This window comes from Fusarium fujikuroi, chromosome FFUJ_chr02 (assembly GCF_900079805.1).
Source record: "Fusarium fujikuroi IMI 58289 draft genome, chromosome FFUJ_chr02".
Taxonomy (NCBI): domain Eukaryota; kingdom Fungi; phylum Ascomycota; class Sordariomycetes; order Hypocreales; family Nectriaceae; genus Fusarium; species Fusarium fujikuroi.
Genome location: NC_036623.1, coordinates 3,631,072 through 3,650,255, shown reverse-complemented (window position 1 = coordinate 3,650,255; position 19,184 = coordinate 3,631,072). Strand labels below are relative to the sequence as shown.

The 19,184-nt window shown below is 48.0% G+C and overlaps 6 protein-coding genes; 1 reads left to right on the top strand and 5 right to left on the bottom strand.

The window, feature by feature from the left end:
• Nucleotides 1–145: 145 nt before the first annotated feature.
• FFUJ_04223 (uncharacterized protein) lies at nt 146–1,663 on the bottom strand (the record flags this gene model as incomplete). XM_023572517.1 has 2 exons in its annotated part: nt 146–784; nt 923–1,663. 2 exons carry the CDS (start codon nt 1,661–1,663, stop codon nt 146–148), a joined length of 1,380 nt encoding a protein of 459 aa, XP_023426626.1.
• A 346-nt stretch (nt 1,664–2,009) lies between these two features.
• FFUJ_04224 (related to soluble fumarate reductase (NADH)) lies at nt 2,010–3,569 on the bottom strand (the record flags this gene model as incomplete). The annotated part of the gene is made up of 1 exon (XM_023572516.1): nt 2,010–3,569. The coding sequence occupies one exon, from the start codon at nt 3,567–3,569 to the stop codon at nt 2,010–2,012; it is 1,560 nt and encodes a 519-aa protein (XP_023426625.1).
• A 1,073-nt stretch (nt 3,570–4,642) lies between these two features.
• FFUJ_04225 (related to Y.lipolytica glyoxylate pathway regulator GPR1) lies at nt 4,643–5,592 on the bottom strand (the record flags this gene model as incomplete). XM_023572515.1 has 3 exons in its annotated part: nt 4,643–4,736; nt 4,790–5,185; nt 5,237–5,592. 3 exons carry the CDS (start codon nt 5,590–5,592, stop codon nt 4,643–4,645), a joined length of 846 nt encoding a protein of 281 aa, XP_023426624.1.
• Nucleotides 5,593–11,389: 5,797 nt separating this feature from the next.
• On the bottom strand, nt 11,390–12,850 carry FFUJ_04226 (uncharacterized protein; the record flags this gene model as incomplete). The annotated part of the gene is made up of 1 exon (XM_023572514.1): nt 11,390–12,850. One exon carries the CDS (start codon nt 12,848–12,850, stop codon nt 11,390–11,392), a length of 1,461 nt encoding a protein of 486 aa, XP_023426623.1.
• A 1,547-nt stretch (nt 12,851–14,397) lies between these two features.
• FFUJ_04227 (MCH2-like monocarboxylate permease family protein) lies at nt 14,398–15,915 on the top strand (the record flags this gene model as incomplete). The annotated part of the gene is made up of 1 exon (XM_023572513.1): nt 14,398–15,915. The coding sequence occupies one exon, from the start codon at nt 14,398–14,400 to the stop codon at nt 15,913–15,915; it is 1,518 nt and encodes a 505-aa protein (XP_023426622.1).
• A 2,301-nt stretch (nt 15,916–18,216) lies between these two features.
• FFUJ_04228 (uncharacterized protein) lies at nt 18,217–19,090 on the bottom strand (the record flags this gene model as incomplete). XM_023572512.1 has 3 exons in its annotated part: nt 18,217–18,693; nt 18,749–18,848; nt 19,065–19,090. 3 exons carry the CDS (start codon nt 19,088–19,090, stop codon nt 18,217–18,219), a joined length of 603 nt encoding a protein of 200 aa, XP_023426621.1.
• Nucleotides 19,091–19,184: the final 94 nt, after the last annotated feature.

The window sequence follows — 19,184 nt, the reverse complement described above, 5'->3', positions numbered from 1 at the left end:
CAAGATACTTAGGATGAACGCCTTGGACTAAGTCCTATACAATATTAAAATGTCTTAGGATAGTGCATGATAGACTTGTTAGGCCCATGGAGAGTCTCAAATCTTATGGCACCCGGAGGCTTTCCGGACTTATAGTGTGTGCCAACTAGTTGAACAGGAGTTCAGAAAACCGCTTCTGTGCCTCAGTCTCATCCCATTCGACAATACGCCTTTCCTTGCTCTCAGCCATCTTCCTCTGTATAAAGGGCTCCATGGCAGCTCTCTCGTCATCACTCAACAAGTCAATCCGTGTCGTCCAGAGATCGCCTTTCACCACGCCAGGATCTCGATCACCAAAGAACCTCTCATCTAGCAAGTTCCAGTACATAGAGTCAAATGCCCAACTCTTACGGGCCGCATAGCTTAGAAAGAAGCGTCCTGTTCGCCAGCTTTCGCGCATATACCTAGATAGGGGCACTGGGAAAGTGTTATAGGCTGATTTGCCCATGCTGGCTTCTGCTTTCTCCATAGCCAAAAGCCAAATGCCTAAACTAGACTCGTAGGTTTGCTTCCAGTCGTTGAGATCCGGTGACCACATTTCTGCGGTCTCAAGTAGCAACCACCAGGGCGGGTCAAGAATAAATTGCATTGGTCCAGCATATGTATACTCCCAGTCAATGGGAGCAGCTATCTCATCCGAGTCGTCAAGCAGTATGTTGCCTGCGCGAAAGTCATCGCCCCATAGCCGGAAAGGGCCAGAGTTGGGAGGGCATGATGATAGTGTTTCTGGCAAAATCCGAGATGACTGTGATGACCAAGTATCTTCAGCAAACCCAAAGCTTGACAATTTGCCATGTCTGGCCAGTCGGCGAAATATTTGCCGCGATACATATTTATTCCGGCAGTCGTCTTCAGAAGTAACAAGGTCGTTATGCTAAAATACAAGTTGCGCAATATGCATCTCCGCCAGGACGGTGTACCACTCATCCGTACCTGTGTAAGTCTGGCTCTCTGGAGGCAAGATACACCTTGGTATGTTTGCTAGACGAACCATGTCGGTCATATTATGAGACGATGGACGACCGGCAACTTCATAGATATGAGTATGAGTTTGGAGCAGAGATCCAATCCTTGGGAAAGCTAGTCGGGACATTGCCAACAAGCAATGCGCTACTCTTTGCCAGATAGCATGCAAAAGAGACTCAGATACGTTTGGGTCAAGGACGTGGGGCACTGGCAGGTCTTTATTTGGCCGTGTTAGCCTGGCAGATATGCTCCCACTATTCTCTCGTCGCTCCATGATGATAAAGGGACCTAACACCGAGTCTTGGCCGAAGTGCAAATGGCGCGGAACCGGCAACTTGGTCTCTTGTGCCACAAGACAAGCTGTCGCTGCCTTATACATTGTCTTCTCACCAGGGAACTGAACGAGGCTTGGGCATGGAAGTCGAACCACAACATGAGGCGACATTTCTTCCACTTGCACTCGGTAGAGAACGTTGAACCCTCGAAAGATCAAGGGCGAAATGAGTGTTGCTGGTTTACCGAATTGATACTGGACAAATTCTTCCACTTGAAGGCAGAAGGTTTTAAGCCTCAGTTGATTCTGCGCTGCCTCAGAATCCTCGTCATTTCTATCCCAGACAAGATTGTCGAGTTCTTCTTGGCCGCCGTAAAACACCATGACGGATGGCAAGCCGAGTGAAGGGGAAGCGCTAATAGATCACCAGAAAGTCCCGGATGAGGGATATGAGGCAAAGGAAGCATTAGATCCGATCTTGTCTAGTTACAAGGGCGAGTGGCAATGGAGTGCTGGACATGAACAACTGCCTCGAAGGCTGGAGGAGCTTGAATGAGCAAGAGGCGGGGATTGATGATTAGTCACCTCCAATGTCCGCCGAGAAACCTGTACGAAATATGCATTGCAGGAAAGATTACGATCGTGGATGGATCTATATAGTATGCTGACAACCCCAATTAAACGCACCTCACATTTGTAAGTTGAATATATAGAAAAAGTAGTGACCATCTTACTGAGCCGAACCAACAACTTCAGCACCGGCTGTCCTTCCATAAACCACACACTCCAATAAAGAGGAACCTCCCAGGCGATTATCTCCATGAATACCTCCTGTAATCTCACCAGCAGCAAAAAGGCCAGGAATAGGCACAAGCTTATCCTCACGCTTCGTCAAAACACGGGCCTTCTGATCAATGGCGACTCCCCCCATGGTGAAATGTGTGATAGGCGTTACTCGGCCGATATAAATATCCTCATCGCGATTTTCCTCTCCAGCCTTGAGTGTCCAACGCCCCCTTTGCTTACGGCCGAACTCATCGTCTGTGAGATCAGCGACAGCCTTGGCATATTCATCCACAGCGGCAATCTGAGAAGGCTTGAGATCGCGCACCTTGACCTTCTTGAGAAGGCCCTTCCATTCATAGAAGCCAATGTGGTTTGCCGATGCAGCAGATGCCCCAGGGTCAAGAAGAATAGTAATATCCCATTGCTTGATAACACCATCGCCATCGGTGGCAGTTGGTAGCTTCATGATAGCGTTGCTGACATGCTCACGGGTATCCATCTCGTTAACAAAGCGAGAGCCCTCAGGTGAAAGAAGAATACCGCCTTCACCACGGAGCATCTCGGCCGCGAGAAACTTGAGCATGGAGTTGGGCGTCGCAGGATCAACGAAGCCTGTTGGGTGAATTTGCACGCTGTCCATATCTAACAGCTCAGCTCCCACAGCGGAGAGAATATCGTGAGAACCCGGCCTCTCCTCGTTCGTCGAAGGAATACCCTTGAGGTCAGGGCGATAGCGCGCCAGAAGACCTGTGGCATCTCCAGCGAAACCACCACTGGCGAACAAGACTGATCCCTCAAGGTTATGCTTCTTCCCTTCAAATTCGTACTCGACACCCTTGACGGTGTTTCCCTCCTTAAGTAGTGTCTTGACCTCAGCAAGGTTAGTAATAGAGAACTTCTCATTCTCTTTGAGTTTATTGAGTAAAGCGATGATGATGGCTGCTCCGGGCGGTGTCTTTCCAGCGCCACGGTGAGTGCGAGCAACGCTGTGGCCGCCAAGGGGTGCCACGACACTGAGATCTACACCGATCTCATCAACAAGCCAGTTGACTGCGGCTGCTGATTCGGTAGTGAGCTTTGTGATGAGAGCCTCGCGATCGACAGGAGGTTGTGTGAGATGGAACCGTGACCCAGCCGATCTGACAGAGTCGCTGTAGAAAAGAGTATCGCTCTCCACGCCAGCAGCGCGCTGGTACTTGGTGCCCGCACCATTAATACCCGATGAAGCCTTGATGCTGTTACCGCCAGGCTTCGGCGCGCGATCAAGAAGATGAACCGATGGGGCCCCGCGCTGAAGAGCCTCATACGATGCTGATAAACCAGCGAGGCCGGAGCCGACGACGACGACGGGACGCGTGGACATGGTCTTTGAGAAAACAGAAGTTACAGTCGAAGGTTTAATTATGTTTCCGTAGAGCATAGCAGTTAGAGCGACTGCGAAGCCAATGCATGAAAGGAACAGGATCTGCGGCCTGCTCATGGTCCAGCGAAGGATGCGAGGCATTGGGTTATTATTGCGGGGGCGGCACTCATGGGCGGTATCGGCGATTTATACATACAATACAGCAGAGTGAGTTGGTTGCAGCTGCAATGAAGGTTGTGATTGCTCAGCGTGAGGTGTTGGATCATGGTGGACTGTTGTGGTCGTGGCTCACGGCCCATCAGGTGATTCTGTTACATCGTACGATGCGTGAGAATGAAGCTTCTCCGGTCTGGAAGGGAAAACGGGGTTGAAGATGTTACGACGCACGACGTAGTCGTAATATGCCGAAGATCTCGGCAGACGTGAATAGGTTCAGAGATTAGCAGATTCACGATTGATAATTGTTCTTGCTTTTCCCCGATTATAGGCCATGGTACCGATCGGCCGGTCCCGGGGTTTCCGGAGCAGGGCGGCCCCACCTACGGGATGACGGGATGATGAAATGCCGAAGCAACGGGCTACAAACGATACTTTCCGTATCACGTTGAGGAGATCATTGCACAGAAAGCATATCGGTGGAGGATCTGTCTCAACAGAGTGCAGTGCCCAGTTGTACCTTGTGGCTGTCATCAGGTGGCGTGAGCCCGGCATTGGCGTCAACACCAGGATCGGCCTGCACGATGAAGCTGCAGGAACCATGATCCGAATGATGATTGCGACCATGATTGAGATTCTAGTGAGCCTTGCAAGGTATAGTCCGTAAACACATAACTGTTCATAGAAGTTGGCACAGGTATTTATCCGCTCCACTGCCTGTGCTGATCTTAGAATATGATATCGTCAGTAATTCGATCACAGGTGTACCCAATCAATTTTGAGGCTTTGATCATAGGGTTCCTCATTTTTCCTTATGTACAGTACCAAGCTTATTATATCACATGCTAACCACCATCTAATGAGCCGCGATGCTTCAGCGGCGGCTGTAAATGCAAAAGCCAACGATCGCTGGCCGGCACAGCGAATGACCTTCTAAAACTCCTTGAATGCAGCGGACTCAAACCACATGTTCGCCTAAAATTGGAATGTATACCCCCTATTTTATAAGAATCCAAGTCGTAACGCGTGAAATGCAAGAAAACTTCATCGATACACGTCTAAGCAAGGTTTTGCTCGGCCTTGTGGTGACGGTGTGCCCGACCCTCATCGGACCAGGGGAAGTGGATAACGGGAACCTGGAAGAAGGAATTGCTGGTGACTTGTTAATTATGTATACTTTTATAGGGTGAGGTGGTAAAACATACCTGCTGTCTTGGAGACCGGCGAGGGCATTGTACCAAGCCATGAATGCAGCCAAGAATCCAAACAGCCCAGCCGCCTTCTGAAGAGCAAGCTGAGCGCTGTGGTTGCCCAAGTCGTGAGCATAGTTCTCGCATGCAAGTAGGAGGAAGCAGATGTCGAGGAAGAAGAAGAGGGAGAAGAATGCAAGGGTGGACTTGAGGGTGCAGATGAGGAGGAGTGTTGTGAAGATCCACCAGCCAGTAAGAAAGAAGCCCATGACGGAACCAGTATCACCCTCGTAAGGACCATCGGCGCCGAGGACGTTCCATGTTGGTGTCAAGAGAAGACCATAGGCGATCCAGAAGCCTCCGTATGATGATAGGGCGGTAGCACCGAAAGTGTTTCCAACAGCCATTTCCCTGTGTATATGTTAGATAAGATGTATAAGTTGAGTGGGAAGTACAACATACCACATGCCAGCGCAAAGCTGAACAAGGCCACCATAGCCAAAGGCCACAGGAATAGCAATAGCAGGTGAAGATTCACCACGGACGTGCATGTTGATGCATGATAGGACAAAGGTTGTGAGAGCGAAAGCGCATAGTCCTAGAGGAGCTGGGTTGGCGAACTTGCGGTGCTCAACAGGCTTCCAGAGACCTGGTTGCAGGGCACCACCGAAAGCGGGATGGATATTTGAGGGATGGGCGTAGAGATGAGGATGAGCTTGTTGATGGGCAGCAGTTGTCTGACGCTCCAGAGTCTTGTCAGAGTCGTGAGGAGACTCGTTGGAGAATTGCTGTTGGTAATCGGGCATTGGTTGAGCCATTGTGATGTGTGATGGTGCGGACTACTGAAGTCCAAGTGATGTTCTATAAGTGATGTATCGACAGGAAATAGTATGACGGTCTATAAAGGACCAAGCGTGAGATGAATAGCAAGGAAAACAACGAGATCGAAAGTGGCAACGGGAGACAAGACAGATTTATAAAGCAGGACGGACTAACTAGACCAGGGCAGAGAACTCAACACGGGAATTGAAGAGAGAATGGATATCAAATTAGGTTCTGGAGACGGGGGCAGAAGGCAGAGCAGAGACCGTGCTGTGGAGTGATATGGGTACGTAGGTGGAGTGACGGTGGAGTGCCCCGACGACGACGAGGGCGTGGGCGTGGAGAAAGAAAACGACCAGGGTAGGCCGCTTCAGTTGTTGGGGTCGAAAGGGTCTAGAATGGGGGTGCAAGATCAACAACAGCTGCAGATTTGGGGGGAACATCAAGTATATCAATTGGGCAAAAGATGACCATTATGTTCAATGATGCTCAAATATATAGACAATGCACATTCAATAAGAACAAATCTGTTATCGTGGTGGTGACTATGAGTCCATGAGGGTGACATGGCAAGGCTCAACGGCCCGGATTGTCCACCTCATGATCTCTTCCTCTCCTGACAAACAAAACACATATTTCCGGTAAAGTCTAAACAAAACCACAAATAAATGAGGACTTCCCCTTTGATTGTTTCAATTGGCTGCTAATGCAGACAAAGAACCCTCATTAACATCAAAAACACACAAACCCTAACCCCAACAATCCGGAGAACACCACAACCCGCGGGGAATACAATCACATTGTGGGGAAGACATGAGGAGAAAATTGAAATTGAATGGATGATCTCCTCGCACGACCAAAGAGTGACCGTAAAAGATGCCGTCGGTCTTTGAATTCCAGACGTTTCAGCGTGTGAACAAGCGCGTATTGCGGATTACATAGCATGATATGCAGCATGTTGGCCCTAGCAAAAGGTACATACATCTGAGATCCATCCGGTGGTGCTGGGGTTATCCCTCGACTTTGCGGAGAAGATGATTGTGTGAGAAATACGGAGTACAGTATATTTGACTAAAGATTACAGGTAAGAAGAGGCTTTCGGGAGTTGATGTCGGCAGAGATCAAGGAAGATCGTGTGGGTGAATTTGAAGCTGAAGATCATCAGTCGATCAATCATCAAGATCGTGAACTCTCTGGCCTGAGCAATACACGGTTACATGTCTATATCTTTTCGTAACTTCCATGGACTAAGAATGAAGCCAAAATTCAATGTTAGTATCCGTAGTCATGTTTGTTATGAGCAAACATCACTTGGAGTCTTGACTGCAAACCGCATTTTGGGCGATTGAAGCACCAACCATTGTAGCCGGAGACTCCTCCCCGCAACTCATGTATCCCGAAACCCCAATCTTATCGAAACAACCTCAATATTAGAGTAGAAAACCCAAAGCTCATTACGCTCAAAAGTCAGGGCGATCAACCAGGTCGCCGCCTCACGGTCAAAACGTGGAGAGCCACGCGGAATGTCCACCTAGCGCCCACACAGCAGTGGTGATCTGCCTTACAAACCAGCAAAGATTTCACTACAAGGTCCATATTTTCCAAGAAATTAGCTTTCTGGAGCACGTGGTGATTTTGCTAAAGAATTTAGTTGAGAGACCATGATGCAAAGTCTGGTTCAAATGGGAGGGTCGGCAATGTTGACGCTTAGTGGCAGGGGCACACACACACACACCAAGGACGCTGATGGGTTTTTTCCCTCCGACGGCTGCGGCCGAGATGCAACAGAGGGAAAAAAAGCCAAGGGCGTGGGATGTGAGGGGTACGCTCATTAGGAATTGGAGAAATTCTAGCAGGGGTGTGAGTTGATCAGGTTGGTGCACGCCCATGACAGCATCACCAACTTACAGCCCAAAAGGCTTCAACCAGAACAAGACAAGAAAACCACCAAAAAGTCTGGAGATTTAAACTTGAATTAAAAAATCTGGGGCAGACTCTGGGGTCAAAGATCCCGATTTATTTCCCCAGAATCTCGTCGAGATAAACAATGAGGAGAGAAGCTCTGGACGATGGCCGAAGGTGGGCCTGAGCAGCATCACTTTCGTCACTGATTTTGCGAAGGAGAGGCAAAAGACCCATTTTATCTGACGCCGACTTATCCGTTGATTTACATTCATACACATGTAGAGAGCACGGTGCAGTCCTCGGTTATGCGATGCAGAGGGACACTCACTCGTTTGAAGGGGTGATCATTATGCAGTTGTGCAGCTCGAGAGAAAGCGTTGGCTCGAATGAACAAAGAGCCAAGAGCGAGAACTACAATCATGAAATCACCGTGACATAGAAACGGATACAGCAGCGTTTCGTTATGACAACTGCCAAGTCTAAACTTGTTCTCCAAAAAGAGGGCCTGAGCGAGGAAGTGGTAGGGTTCTCCTCAGGGCAAGGAATTTGGAGAAGACCTAGAGAGATCAGGCGGGAATAGCGAGTTAATGAGCCAAGACCCGATGCATCGTGAAAAAGCCCTCCCTCTTCTCGCCCTACTCCAACTCGATTCAAGTGCCAGACCCCAACCACAAACTCATCTGCATGGCTTGCACTCAGCAGAATGCACCCCCAGTCTTGTAGAACGGGTTGCCCAGCCAAGCTAATCAACGTCGGCAGTCGTCTCTCAAGGGCTCATCCTCCGATGAAAGAACGCAACAAGATCAACAAGATCACGAGAGAAGACCAGGAAAAGGGCCGTTTACTCTCTGAGCCTAATTCCTCAGAGGGGAATGTCTGGTTAATGAGGAAATTTAGCTTGCACTTTATCCTCGGTTGTCAGTCGGCTACAAGACGGATACTGTTATCACATCGAATGATCGATGCGCCCAAATTAGAATCCATTGTTTTTTGAGCCTCCTGTTTTTTTGTTCAGGGGTACTGATAGCGCTTCCGCATATTGCAGGGTTTGGCTGGGCGGCTCTTTTGGAGTAACCGAAGTGACGTTCAGTCACTGTACGACTTAGAGTGATTGTCGTGAGTTGGGGACTGATGATGGGCATTATGAGTCGTGATATGCTGACATGTACCGTTTTTGAACAATTTATGAGTCAGTTTACGCCTCTTTCTGCAGAAAAAGAGAGAGAGAGAGAGACCTTCAGGCAGTTTTTCCAGAAGCAATTAGGTGCAGGGGTCCTCCTGGTGAAGTGGCGTCCTCCACTTCAGGGGATTGAGTGTGGTGCAGGAACTGAAAGCGATGACGCCACGGCTGCTGAACCTCCTCCAATTGTTTGTTCTCATGATAAGTGTAGCAGTCTCCTCTTATCCCCGTATCATCGATACATAATTTGATCACCAGCCTCCCTCTGAATATTCTCATTTTATGTAGACGATCACTCCAATCTCGCTTTGTCTTCACCGCAGAATCATCACCGATGAAGAATGGAGAAAAAGAAACAGTCTCCAAAATTTGCCCCCCATCATCATAACCTGACGGGTTCCACTGTCATCCTTGATCGTATGAGTGAGGATCCGCTGTCTCCCACTGCGTCTGCCTTGTCTCGCCACCTCCAAATTCCGCCTGCGGAAATATCATCTTTCGCGCTCTGTCCGAGACCCCGAAGCCTCTTTTGCTGCCCTGAAGTGTCACTTGTCACTCACCATTGCTACCCTTTATTAGACAAATACAGATTGCGGATCCGAGATGTAAACCCAAAATAAAGACTCTGCAGCAAAACACAGACAAACACAAACAGTCACCTACTCCCGTCTCACGATCTCACCCTTCTCTAATACATACCAGAAACCCTGGCTCTCATCGCTCATCAATCTCTGACACAAACACGCACAGGCCACATTTACGCCAGCCAAGACCTCAAGAGCCGCGAGAGGCCAAGCTAGCTAGACAAGGATCTGATCTGCTGCCGCTCATCAAAAGGGTCTTGAACGGCAACTATGGCCGGTCATGGTTTGTCACAGTCACATCTTTTCTCTTGAGCGCATATCGGATTTCAATATCCGTGTCCAATCTGAGGGTCGCATGCGTCAATGCCCTCCTGAGCGAGAGACTGAGTGTTGGTAATCATTGGTGCTAAATATCGCTCTGTGTTTCCCCTGTAACTGCTACCCCTGAGCTTTGAACGCCAGGCAGATATTCACTAAATGGAAATTTGTACAAACGGTGTGTCGTACGTAAGTTATCCTCGGTTGTGTTGTACTCCACGATGGAGAATGACTCGAGATGAAAGAGTTTTTTCACTCCTTTTTGAGCAACTTCCTTTTCTCCGGATGGCAGTTGGTGATGTTTGTTGAGAATCTGTACTCTCACGATGCAACGTAACTCGAAGATATTGAAAGATACAATTATCATCCGGTCAGCATAACCTCGGCTCTGTTTCCCCTAAAGTCGACTCCCTGAAGTCGGTAAAGGATGCCTCTGTCAAAGCGACAGGAGGTTGTCCGGGGGGCTCGGGGGAGGCGAATCTTGCGACCGCGAGGCACAAGCGAAGAAACTTTTTCACCAACTCCTTGATAGTGTGGCATAAGTTTTGTTGTATGGGTGTTGTTACTTTGTTGAGTGAGGCCTCACAATAAAGAGAGTAAACACCATTCGATGCTCAACACAAGACAGATCACTCATGCATATTTCTGTGAGATGTTTACATCGCCATAAAGTGCTATGAACGGCAGTTGGATATATTATACTTTAACTTGATCAGCTCTTCATCTATAATAGTTTGAGGAGTCTCTGTGTGCCATAGCCGAAGCCTTTGTCTGGTGTTGAGGGTAAGGTGTCGCCTTATGGGAATCTTTCGTCTAACAGCCGAAGCGTATGGCTTATGAAGATATTCAAGTGCCCGAATACCCTTTAAGTAAAATAGTCTCTACAGAATTATGATCAAGTCAGGACAATTTGGTTAGTGGCACTGTATCTCTCGCAGGGGGTGAGTTCTCACATTTTATGATAGACTCCAAGACTCTACACACCTATTCTAAAAGGCGACTTGGAGAACAATGCATTGTTCCATTCAAATCCGGGTAACTAATGATTGGAAAGACGACCATATGTAGATCATCGTAACTGAAGAGGTTGTCATGCCCAAGTACCCTCATGAGACTCCCAACAGTTCATAGCATTGCCGTCTCGATTCACAAACTGGGTAACCCCAGGATTTGAGGTTTGATTTCTGATTGCAACAATGTAACAGGCACTTCGGTTCCGCAATCACACCACTCTTTCTTTAGCTGGGGATTCATCCCCATACACAAGCACAGACGAGTCCCTTGAAGGTATCCCCACAGGCATTCCCCAGACTGAATCTGAAGACATGTTTTCGGGAGATCTAAATCTTAACTCTCTTTCCAAAATTTGCCACTGTATCCGAACTCCACTTAATATGGCTAATTCACGGCGTGGTCGGGGCGTTTCCTAGGTAGTTTGAAGCAATTGTGTGTACTACCATTCGACTTTGAGTGACACTGGGACACAGAACACAAATATCGTGTTTTGCAACTTGAAATCCCAATTCTACTACATTCTTGCTTGAGCATTTTTATATGTCACGGTTTTCTGTCTCAATAAGGATCCAAGTGGGCAAGTTACATAAGCCAGAGGGCTTTCGAATAGGACTTTATTAGCACAGAGGAAAATACTTACCTTTTTACTTCATTTCGGCCAAGTTCGATGTCAACTTCCTGACTCCCATCACACTACCTAGTTCTCGGTAGGAGGGCATGAGCTTTCACGTCTCATCCCAATGCCCCGCTGCACAGCACACTTACCATTAGCTAACCTCAAATTCCAACAACCTATTCCTCAATGGTGTACAGCTGGAAATCGGATAGTGGTCGAAGCGCACGCCAGGGTCTCTCCAACTCCATACATCCCGATATCCACGGCGGTTCGTCGATGTCCGCTCGAGCCTCCTCAGCGCCGTGAACGGAATATCGCAGAGCTTCAGGGTCGCCCACTCTCACTTTAATTTCATCCTCATTGATTAGTTCAACGTCGGCCTTCCATGCGGTGGCCAATGCCACAAGCCTGAGGAGCCCAAGGATATAGTAGGCTGGGTAACATACCAAAACAGCCATGATAGGTGTCACTATGCCAAAGCCGTAGCCGCCGCCTACAACGAAACGCCTGAATATCTGTGACCCCACAACCGTCAGGAAGAAGGCAAGTGAATATCCAAATATGATCCAAGCCGCCCACTCGTCGTCGCCAAGATGGATTGTGAAGTGTACGAGAAGAAAGAAGAGAATCTCGTACATCAGAGGAAACGACACAAAACTGCTGAGATGCGTCAGTAAAAAGGCACAGGGGTACTGGTTGCGCTCCTTCCGACGAATCATCACACGGCTAAGCCGCCAAAGATTGCGAGTCATCTGAAGGTACTCACTGATGAACTCGGCGATGGTTGGTCGGTCTACTACAACTGTAGCTTCCGGAGTGTCTTGGAACACAACAAGACAAGGTTCTTCGCGCGGAGCCTCTTCTTGAAGCAAGTATCGGTTGAAGAACAGATACTCATCTGCTTTGTGGACACCATGCCGTCGGTTCAAGCACGGCTCAACCTCGAACTGCTGCTTGAATCTTGGCTGGGCAGTCAACTTGGTACGGAATATGATAGGCGATCCTGTGAAAAGTATAGAGGAATCGAGAGCGTTAAGAGCCCTATTCCTCTCCGCCATGAGGGAGTAGTAGCACGAGAAGAGACATGTCCAGAACGAGCCCCAGATCCCATCTCGCTTGCGTGCCATCATCGGAACTGTGACGCAGCCAACACGATGACTTGCAAAGGGAATCATTGCCGATTTGAGGAATCCCTCAGGCCAATAAACTCCCTGATCAGTCAGAACAGTAAACGGAGTGTCAATTGAGGCCAAAGCGTGGTCAATCTCACGACGTCTATTCGGCTCGTTGACAGCACCAACACTAATCTTTGTATCAGAGTACGCAAATCTCAACCCTTTCAACTTACCGTCTACCCGGTGCTGAGCCTTCCTGTTGCTAGTAGTTATCAGGAGCTGCTCAGGTTTGTTCTTAAGGATAGTCCGAACATAGTCGACCAGATTTCGATCTTTCGAGTCACTGATTGTCAAGATTACGGAAATCTTGTTTGATCCATTTAGGCGTCCATTATAGTGCTGGTACTTCCAGCGACCGTACTGTAGGGCAATGAATCCGGTGATTCGGATTGCTACGATGATACTTAACAAGACGATAGAGACAATCGCCCCTGGACCGGCGGCTTGAAGTTTGAATCCCATTATGAACGGCGCAAGTTGTTTCTTCTCTTTTTCAAACGGAATGAGTAGGCTCTGCTTGATCGAAGAATCCGTGCCGAATGGGGAGTTAAGGTCGTTTCAAAAGCTCGTGAGGCTGTGTGATATATATCTTAAATCCAAGTGTTCACAACAAGGACCTGATTCTGTGTTAGACAATTGTTTTGAGTTGGAACAGGCCTTTGCGTAACTGTGTTCCGTCCATTGTTCTCAGCAACAGTCGAAAAGCCGTGTTCATAGCGAGCGTTGAGTTGATTACCTTGAGCATTGCATCTTCAGGTATGTGTATTGAACAAGCAGTCCAGCTGATGCTAAGCTGGGAGGTTATATTGTGAGTAACCCGCTCATTGACCTTTCTCGTAGTTTCGGTATGCTCAGTTCATTGAACGGGAACAAAATTGTTTATAAGTAGTGTATCATTCAGGAACATCAAGTCTTCGGTCACGAATATAGAGCGGTATAGGTTAGGCAGAACAAAATTCGAGGCTGGGGTGAACATTATCAAGGCTCAAGAAGAGAAAGAGGCTCCTCCCTCCGAGTCTAGGAAATGTCGAAAGAGGTGTTTATTTTATGATGAGTTTGTTTGGTTCATTCAAAAGATTGGGCCTGAATGTTTAGAAATTATTCTAAGCATATGATAACATCCTTGTGGCCAAGGGACACCTGGCTCCAGCAGATATTCTCTCTCTTCTCTCTGCGCTTTCTAGCTCACCTGGCTTGCATATCAGAACATCGACCAGGGTCATAATAACAAATGAACGCCCTTTCTATGACAATGCGTTATTCCCACTGAATCGTCCGGGAGGGGCAACACCGTAAACCTCGGCATATTAGACGAGCAGTGCTGGAGCTTGGCGCCTTTTTTGACACATCTTATGACAAACCATGTGGCATTTATAAGCAGAAAAGACGACACTTGCTATTCACCGACATGAAATGCCGGGTCTTGGTGTCAAATAATGTATGCGTATTACCCCACGAAAGGTCACAAGGAGAGCAACGAGAAAGGAAAAGGCGGGCGGAAGTGGGAGCGAGTGAATGCGGGTAATAGCCGATCAGATCGGCTGAGCTTGGATTGGATACTTGACATTCACCCCCGCTTTATCCCCAGGCTCAAATCTTATTTCCCTTGGTCTTATTGTTATGACCGTCTGTTGCCTGTATGCGGAAGCCAAAGGGAGACTCGTCTTGGTGCAGTGAGTAGACAGTTTCATTCATTGGATCTTGGCTCTGTTTGTAAGATACATCACCCAATTACAACATTGTCAGCACGAGAAGACCATAGCGAGACATACAGAGATGGCTTACGGCCCGCGTGGTTCTGCGCCGCCAACCGAAGCCAAGACGCATCAAAACTGGACCCGTCTTATCCCCGGACGCCATTTCCGGTTGTCGGAGATGCCCTAGACGGTCTCTCTAAGCCGGGGGTCATAGTTAAGAAGCACTTGATCCCTTTTTATCCATTTTTTCTACTAAAAATCATGACTCCTCCATCTTTTTCCTTTCGTCTTTCCTCCAAATTGCCCTAAACAATGGGAGACAACGACGAGAAAAAGACTTCCCGGTCCCCTGAGCCGGAGATGGGTTCGGCTCGGAGGAGTCTCGACACCACCACTACCGAAGAAGGCGATGTCATCACTCCAGTCCAGGAAGTTCAACGGCAAATTTCGAGCCAGGAGAAGGAGAATGGTGATATGTTTCCCCCGAGAACAGATGTACCGCCTCCGCCACCCAATGGAGGCTATGGCTGGGTTTGCTGTGCCTGTGTTGCGACTATCAACGCCCATACATGGGGTCTCAACTCGAGTTACGGAGTCTTTCTCGCTCACTTCATCGCAAACAACACATTCCCCGGAGCAACATCTCTTCACTACGCCTTTGTCGGATCATTGAGTATTGCTTGTGCCATGCTTGTCTCACCCCTTGCTACACTCTGCGTCCGCGAATTCGGCACAAAACCTACTCTCTTCGCCGGTATCGTATTGGAAACCGCTAGCTTGATATGCGCTAGCTTTGCGACCAAGATATATCAACTCTTCCTCACACAGGGTGTCCTCTTTGGTCTGGGAATGGGCTGCCTCTTTGTTCCCAGCGTCGGTATCGTTCCTCAATGGTTCACAACTCGTCGATCTCTCGCAAACGGTATCAGTGCCGCTGGTTCGGGTCTCGGTGGTTTGTTATACTCCTTGGCAGCTGGAGCTATCATCAGGAACATCAGTCTCGCATGGGCGTACAGGATACTCGGTATCATTGTCTTCGTCGTCAATATCATCTGCACTATTCTTGTCAAGGATCGTAACAAGATCATTGGCTCTCGTCAAGCACCCTTCGACCTCGGACTTCTCAAACGTGCTGAGTTTATCTTGCTTCTTGGTTATGGATGGTTCAGCATGCTAGGATACGTGGTTCTCATCTTCAGTCTGGCAAACTATGCCAACTTCATTGGTCTCGATGCCTCTCAAGCAGCCATGGTCAGCGCCATCTTCAATCTGGGTCAGGCTGCTGGCCGTCCTTTCATCGGGTACTTCAGTGATCGCACAGGGCGAATCAACATGGCCTGCGGCACAACTTGGCTGGCTGCAATTCTCGTCTTTGCTATCTGGATCAACGCCAAGTCTTATGGACTTCTTCTCTTCTTCACCATCGTGGGAGGTGGCATGGCCGGAACCTACTGGGCAACAGTGGCTCCAGTCACAGCCGAGGTCGTCGGTCTTGCTGACGTCCCTGCTGCTCTCAACTTGACTTGGGTCATCATCAGCTTGCCTTGTACGTTCAGCACACCCATTGCTCTACAGATTGTCGCCGGCACCGGAAAGTACATCGGCGCCCAAATCTTTGTCGGCGTAATGTATATCGCTGGCGGACTGTGCCTCTTCTTCCTGCGCGGCTGGAAGATTGGCGAACTTCGTGAGATCGCTCGTGCTACGAATCACGATCCCGAGGAAATACATCGTGTTAGATCTCAAGCGAGCGGTGCTATCAGTATCAAGAGCAGGAGAGTTGGTCGGAAGAAGATGATAGCTGAGTGCTATAAACCCAGCAAGGTTTAGGGACTTGTGCCTGGGCTGTAATCAAGTCCTTTGTTTTTTGCTCCTATTTGAAAAAGTATATACGGCGCTTGGGATAATGTTGGCGTTGAGTTTATGGTCAAATACTGTCAAATGTTAGCATTTGTTACCATGTTAAATAGCTTAAGCTAGGTAATAAGTACATAATGAAAATAAGAGAAACGCATTGATAAATACGTGCCCAGTTGAAATTCTCGATAGACTGGCTTAAGGTGACCGGACATCACAGGTCCAGATCCAATCATACTTTGACCGTTTGTCGGTAACTTACGACAGCAGGATGTATGGGCTTGGTTGACTTGAGCCTCACAAGTACACTTGCTAGTACCAACAATGGAGGATAGGAAGCGACTATAATGAGCCTATAGTGAACTTGACCTGCCATGTGCCACTGCTGCATGCCCTCAAAGCTCCCGGCTCGTGTCTCGTGTCTTTAACACACCTTGCCAGAGTCGCCCGATGTAACTCATTAAAGACACACTGGAGCCCGGATATACCTTATTCACAGATAACTATTAATCCCGAAACTCTACTTGAGTCATACGTTCTCAACCAGTGCAGCACGAGGCCTTCATTCTATTGGCAACCTAGGTCCCCTTGCTCTCACCCATCAACACCAACACTATCCAAGTTTCGCCCCCAACCCCATTCACTGACGTCAATATGGCACTAACAATGAACAACCCGGCTAAAAGTGAACTTATCACGTTTCTGCGAAAACGGGACTTCTCATTGGTACCCTGGGCGGCGTTGGGTTGCATCCTTCGCGGTAACCCCGAGCCTTGAGTGTCAGTCGACCGCAGAGCCGCATCGGAATAAAGCTCGAGCTTCGAGCCCGTTTTGAAGCTCGGAAATGGGTGTAAGTCAACTACCGATATTCACGATATACTCAAATCACATGTAGGTAACCAAGAACTTTTTCTTATAATGGACTTACACTGATTGCATCCTTAGGTAGCCCAATATGGCTCCTGAACCAGTCACGTATTACTGGAAATGTGTAAGTAACAGTCTCATTCTATCCAAAGTTGCCATGGTTGAGTGTAACGTCTCATTATTAGTGTCGCTGCCTTCAGACCTGGGATTGGGCCGTACATACCATTTGCACGAACTGCGAACATGTCCGATGTAGCAATTGCACCGTGACCACGCATTAGTAAGTATAACAACTGTAGGGAGTATTTAGTATTGACTCGAATAAGCACCGGAAGCAAAGCTACCAAACCTGACCAAGTTACGATTTGATGTGCTTTGAAGTTTGGAGAGGAGGATGGTTGAGATGATAGGCAGACGGATGAACAATTTGACAATAACAAACCTCATGAGAGTGGCATATTGCATTTCTTTCTACTCGAGGAGTAACTGTAACTAGTATGATCGCTGTATGTTTGGCTTTGGCACTGAATCACACCTTTTTATGGACACGACGCAATTCGAGCGTTTAAGCCATTTGCCGAGTAAAATTTGAAGGTAGCTTACTTTGTTCATTTGTTATAGATTAGCTTCCAAACAGATAAGATAAGATACGCCATTGCAGTCTTGGTATCTGTATTACTGGCCCGCTTGAGTGTCTGGATACTGTTGACTGGTATTGTTCCCATGGTCAGAGTAGGAAGAATCTTGTGTGAGGAGTAATGAGGTAGTTAATAGTGACTCATAATTAATGAGCTATTTGAATTCATCATGTAGCAAACTTATAGCTTGATGCTTCCAAGATATCCACTGACAACATCGAAATTCCACCATCTTGTAGGAAAGTGAACTGCTTTGTGAGTACAGTCACTAACCGCACAGCCCGTATTCTCAAAAGATTTCTCTCGCCCACCAAATCAAAGACTGTACTGTAAAGTGTTATGCCCAGGCAGACAGCAAATGCAGACGATGTCCGCGCGTGGCGAAAAACATAATGATCAATAACGGATAAATCGATTCCCGTGATCGACCAGAACTTTAGCAATCTCATATGTTAGATTGGATTTAAAATTGGAGATTCGCGCTGTCTAGAGGTTCTCCAGTCACCGCTCTAACTGTCATTGCCTTCAAAAAGCTGCTGAATCGGTCTGGCACTTGGAGCCAATTTACCTCTTCCAAAGTGACCCACAGATCATACCCAGCGTCTCGTAGGGGAGTCGTAGCCCCGTTGAGGAAACCAAAGTCTCTCCAGGGACTGCAGAGATGGAACTCAATTCCCATGTCTGTCGAAACGCTGAGCACGGCGGCCACCCAGTCTCTAACGTGATTATGGGCACCTGTGTAGGATCCATGTGCGTGTGGTTCTGTGTCTCATCTGTTGAGAAATGGTGCTTCGGGAAAAGAAGCACTCTCGAATACAAGAACTTTCGCATGGACCCGGGGCATAACACCACTATAGTTTTCGAAGTGTGCTTTGAGAAGCTCTGCGAACAGCCTCATTGTGCGGCTCGAGTCGAATTGGAATGTTACCATTTCAAATGCCTTGGCCATGTAGTCCTTGTCGAGAGTTGCTGCAGCTTGGTTCATGCCCTGAAAGAAAACCACAACTCCGTTTCCCGGAACAACGTAAAGGAAACGATGATTCGAATCCATCTCCATACCGGCACATTCTTTACGGATCGCGCCAGCGTAGTCAATCTCCTTCGACTCCGTATCGTGCTGCCCACTGGTTGAGTGGTTGCCGACAGATGTAAATGGCTGAAGTTCGCCAGTGCGTGGCTCCGCATTGCGCATGTGGACATTGTCCGCATTGCCGAAGTGAGTTGTCTTTGGTCTCTTACGAGGTGGCTACACATTCATATATTAGCGCCCGATCCTTGCAGTGAAAGATGCCATGACTTACGCTTTGATTGTGATCTGTACCGTTGCGCTCGTCCACGGTAATACTCAAGTTGACATCAATGGTTCCTTGGGTCTGTATGGTCCATAGCTCTGATCTTGATCTTCAAGTAGTTAGACAGCGTTATAGAATACGAAAAGTCTGCAAATATGCACTTCAAGTAGTACCGATAATAACTCACGTTTCTGTTTCCTAATGAAGCCTTGGTGGGGGATCGAGTGTGGTGTTATAGGCCTTTTCGGAACGCCTTTTGTGTGAAGAGAATAGAACGAGGATTCGCAATGAGTGCCTTGTGGGGTATTTATTCCATGCAACAAACAATACTCCTGAGAGACAAGTTGACATGATTCTGCCTGATATCCAAAACCGCGCCCTGAATCATACACGAGACCCAAATCGAGGAGCAAGAAGAAGCAGAGCAGCTAACTTTAAGCTTGGG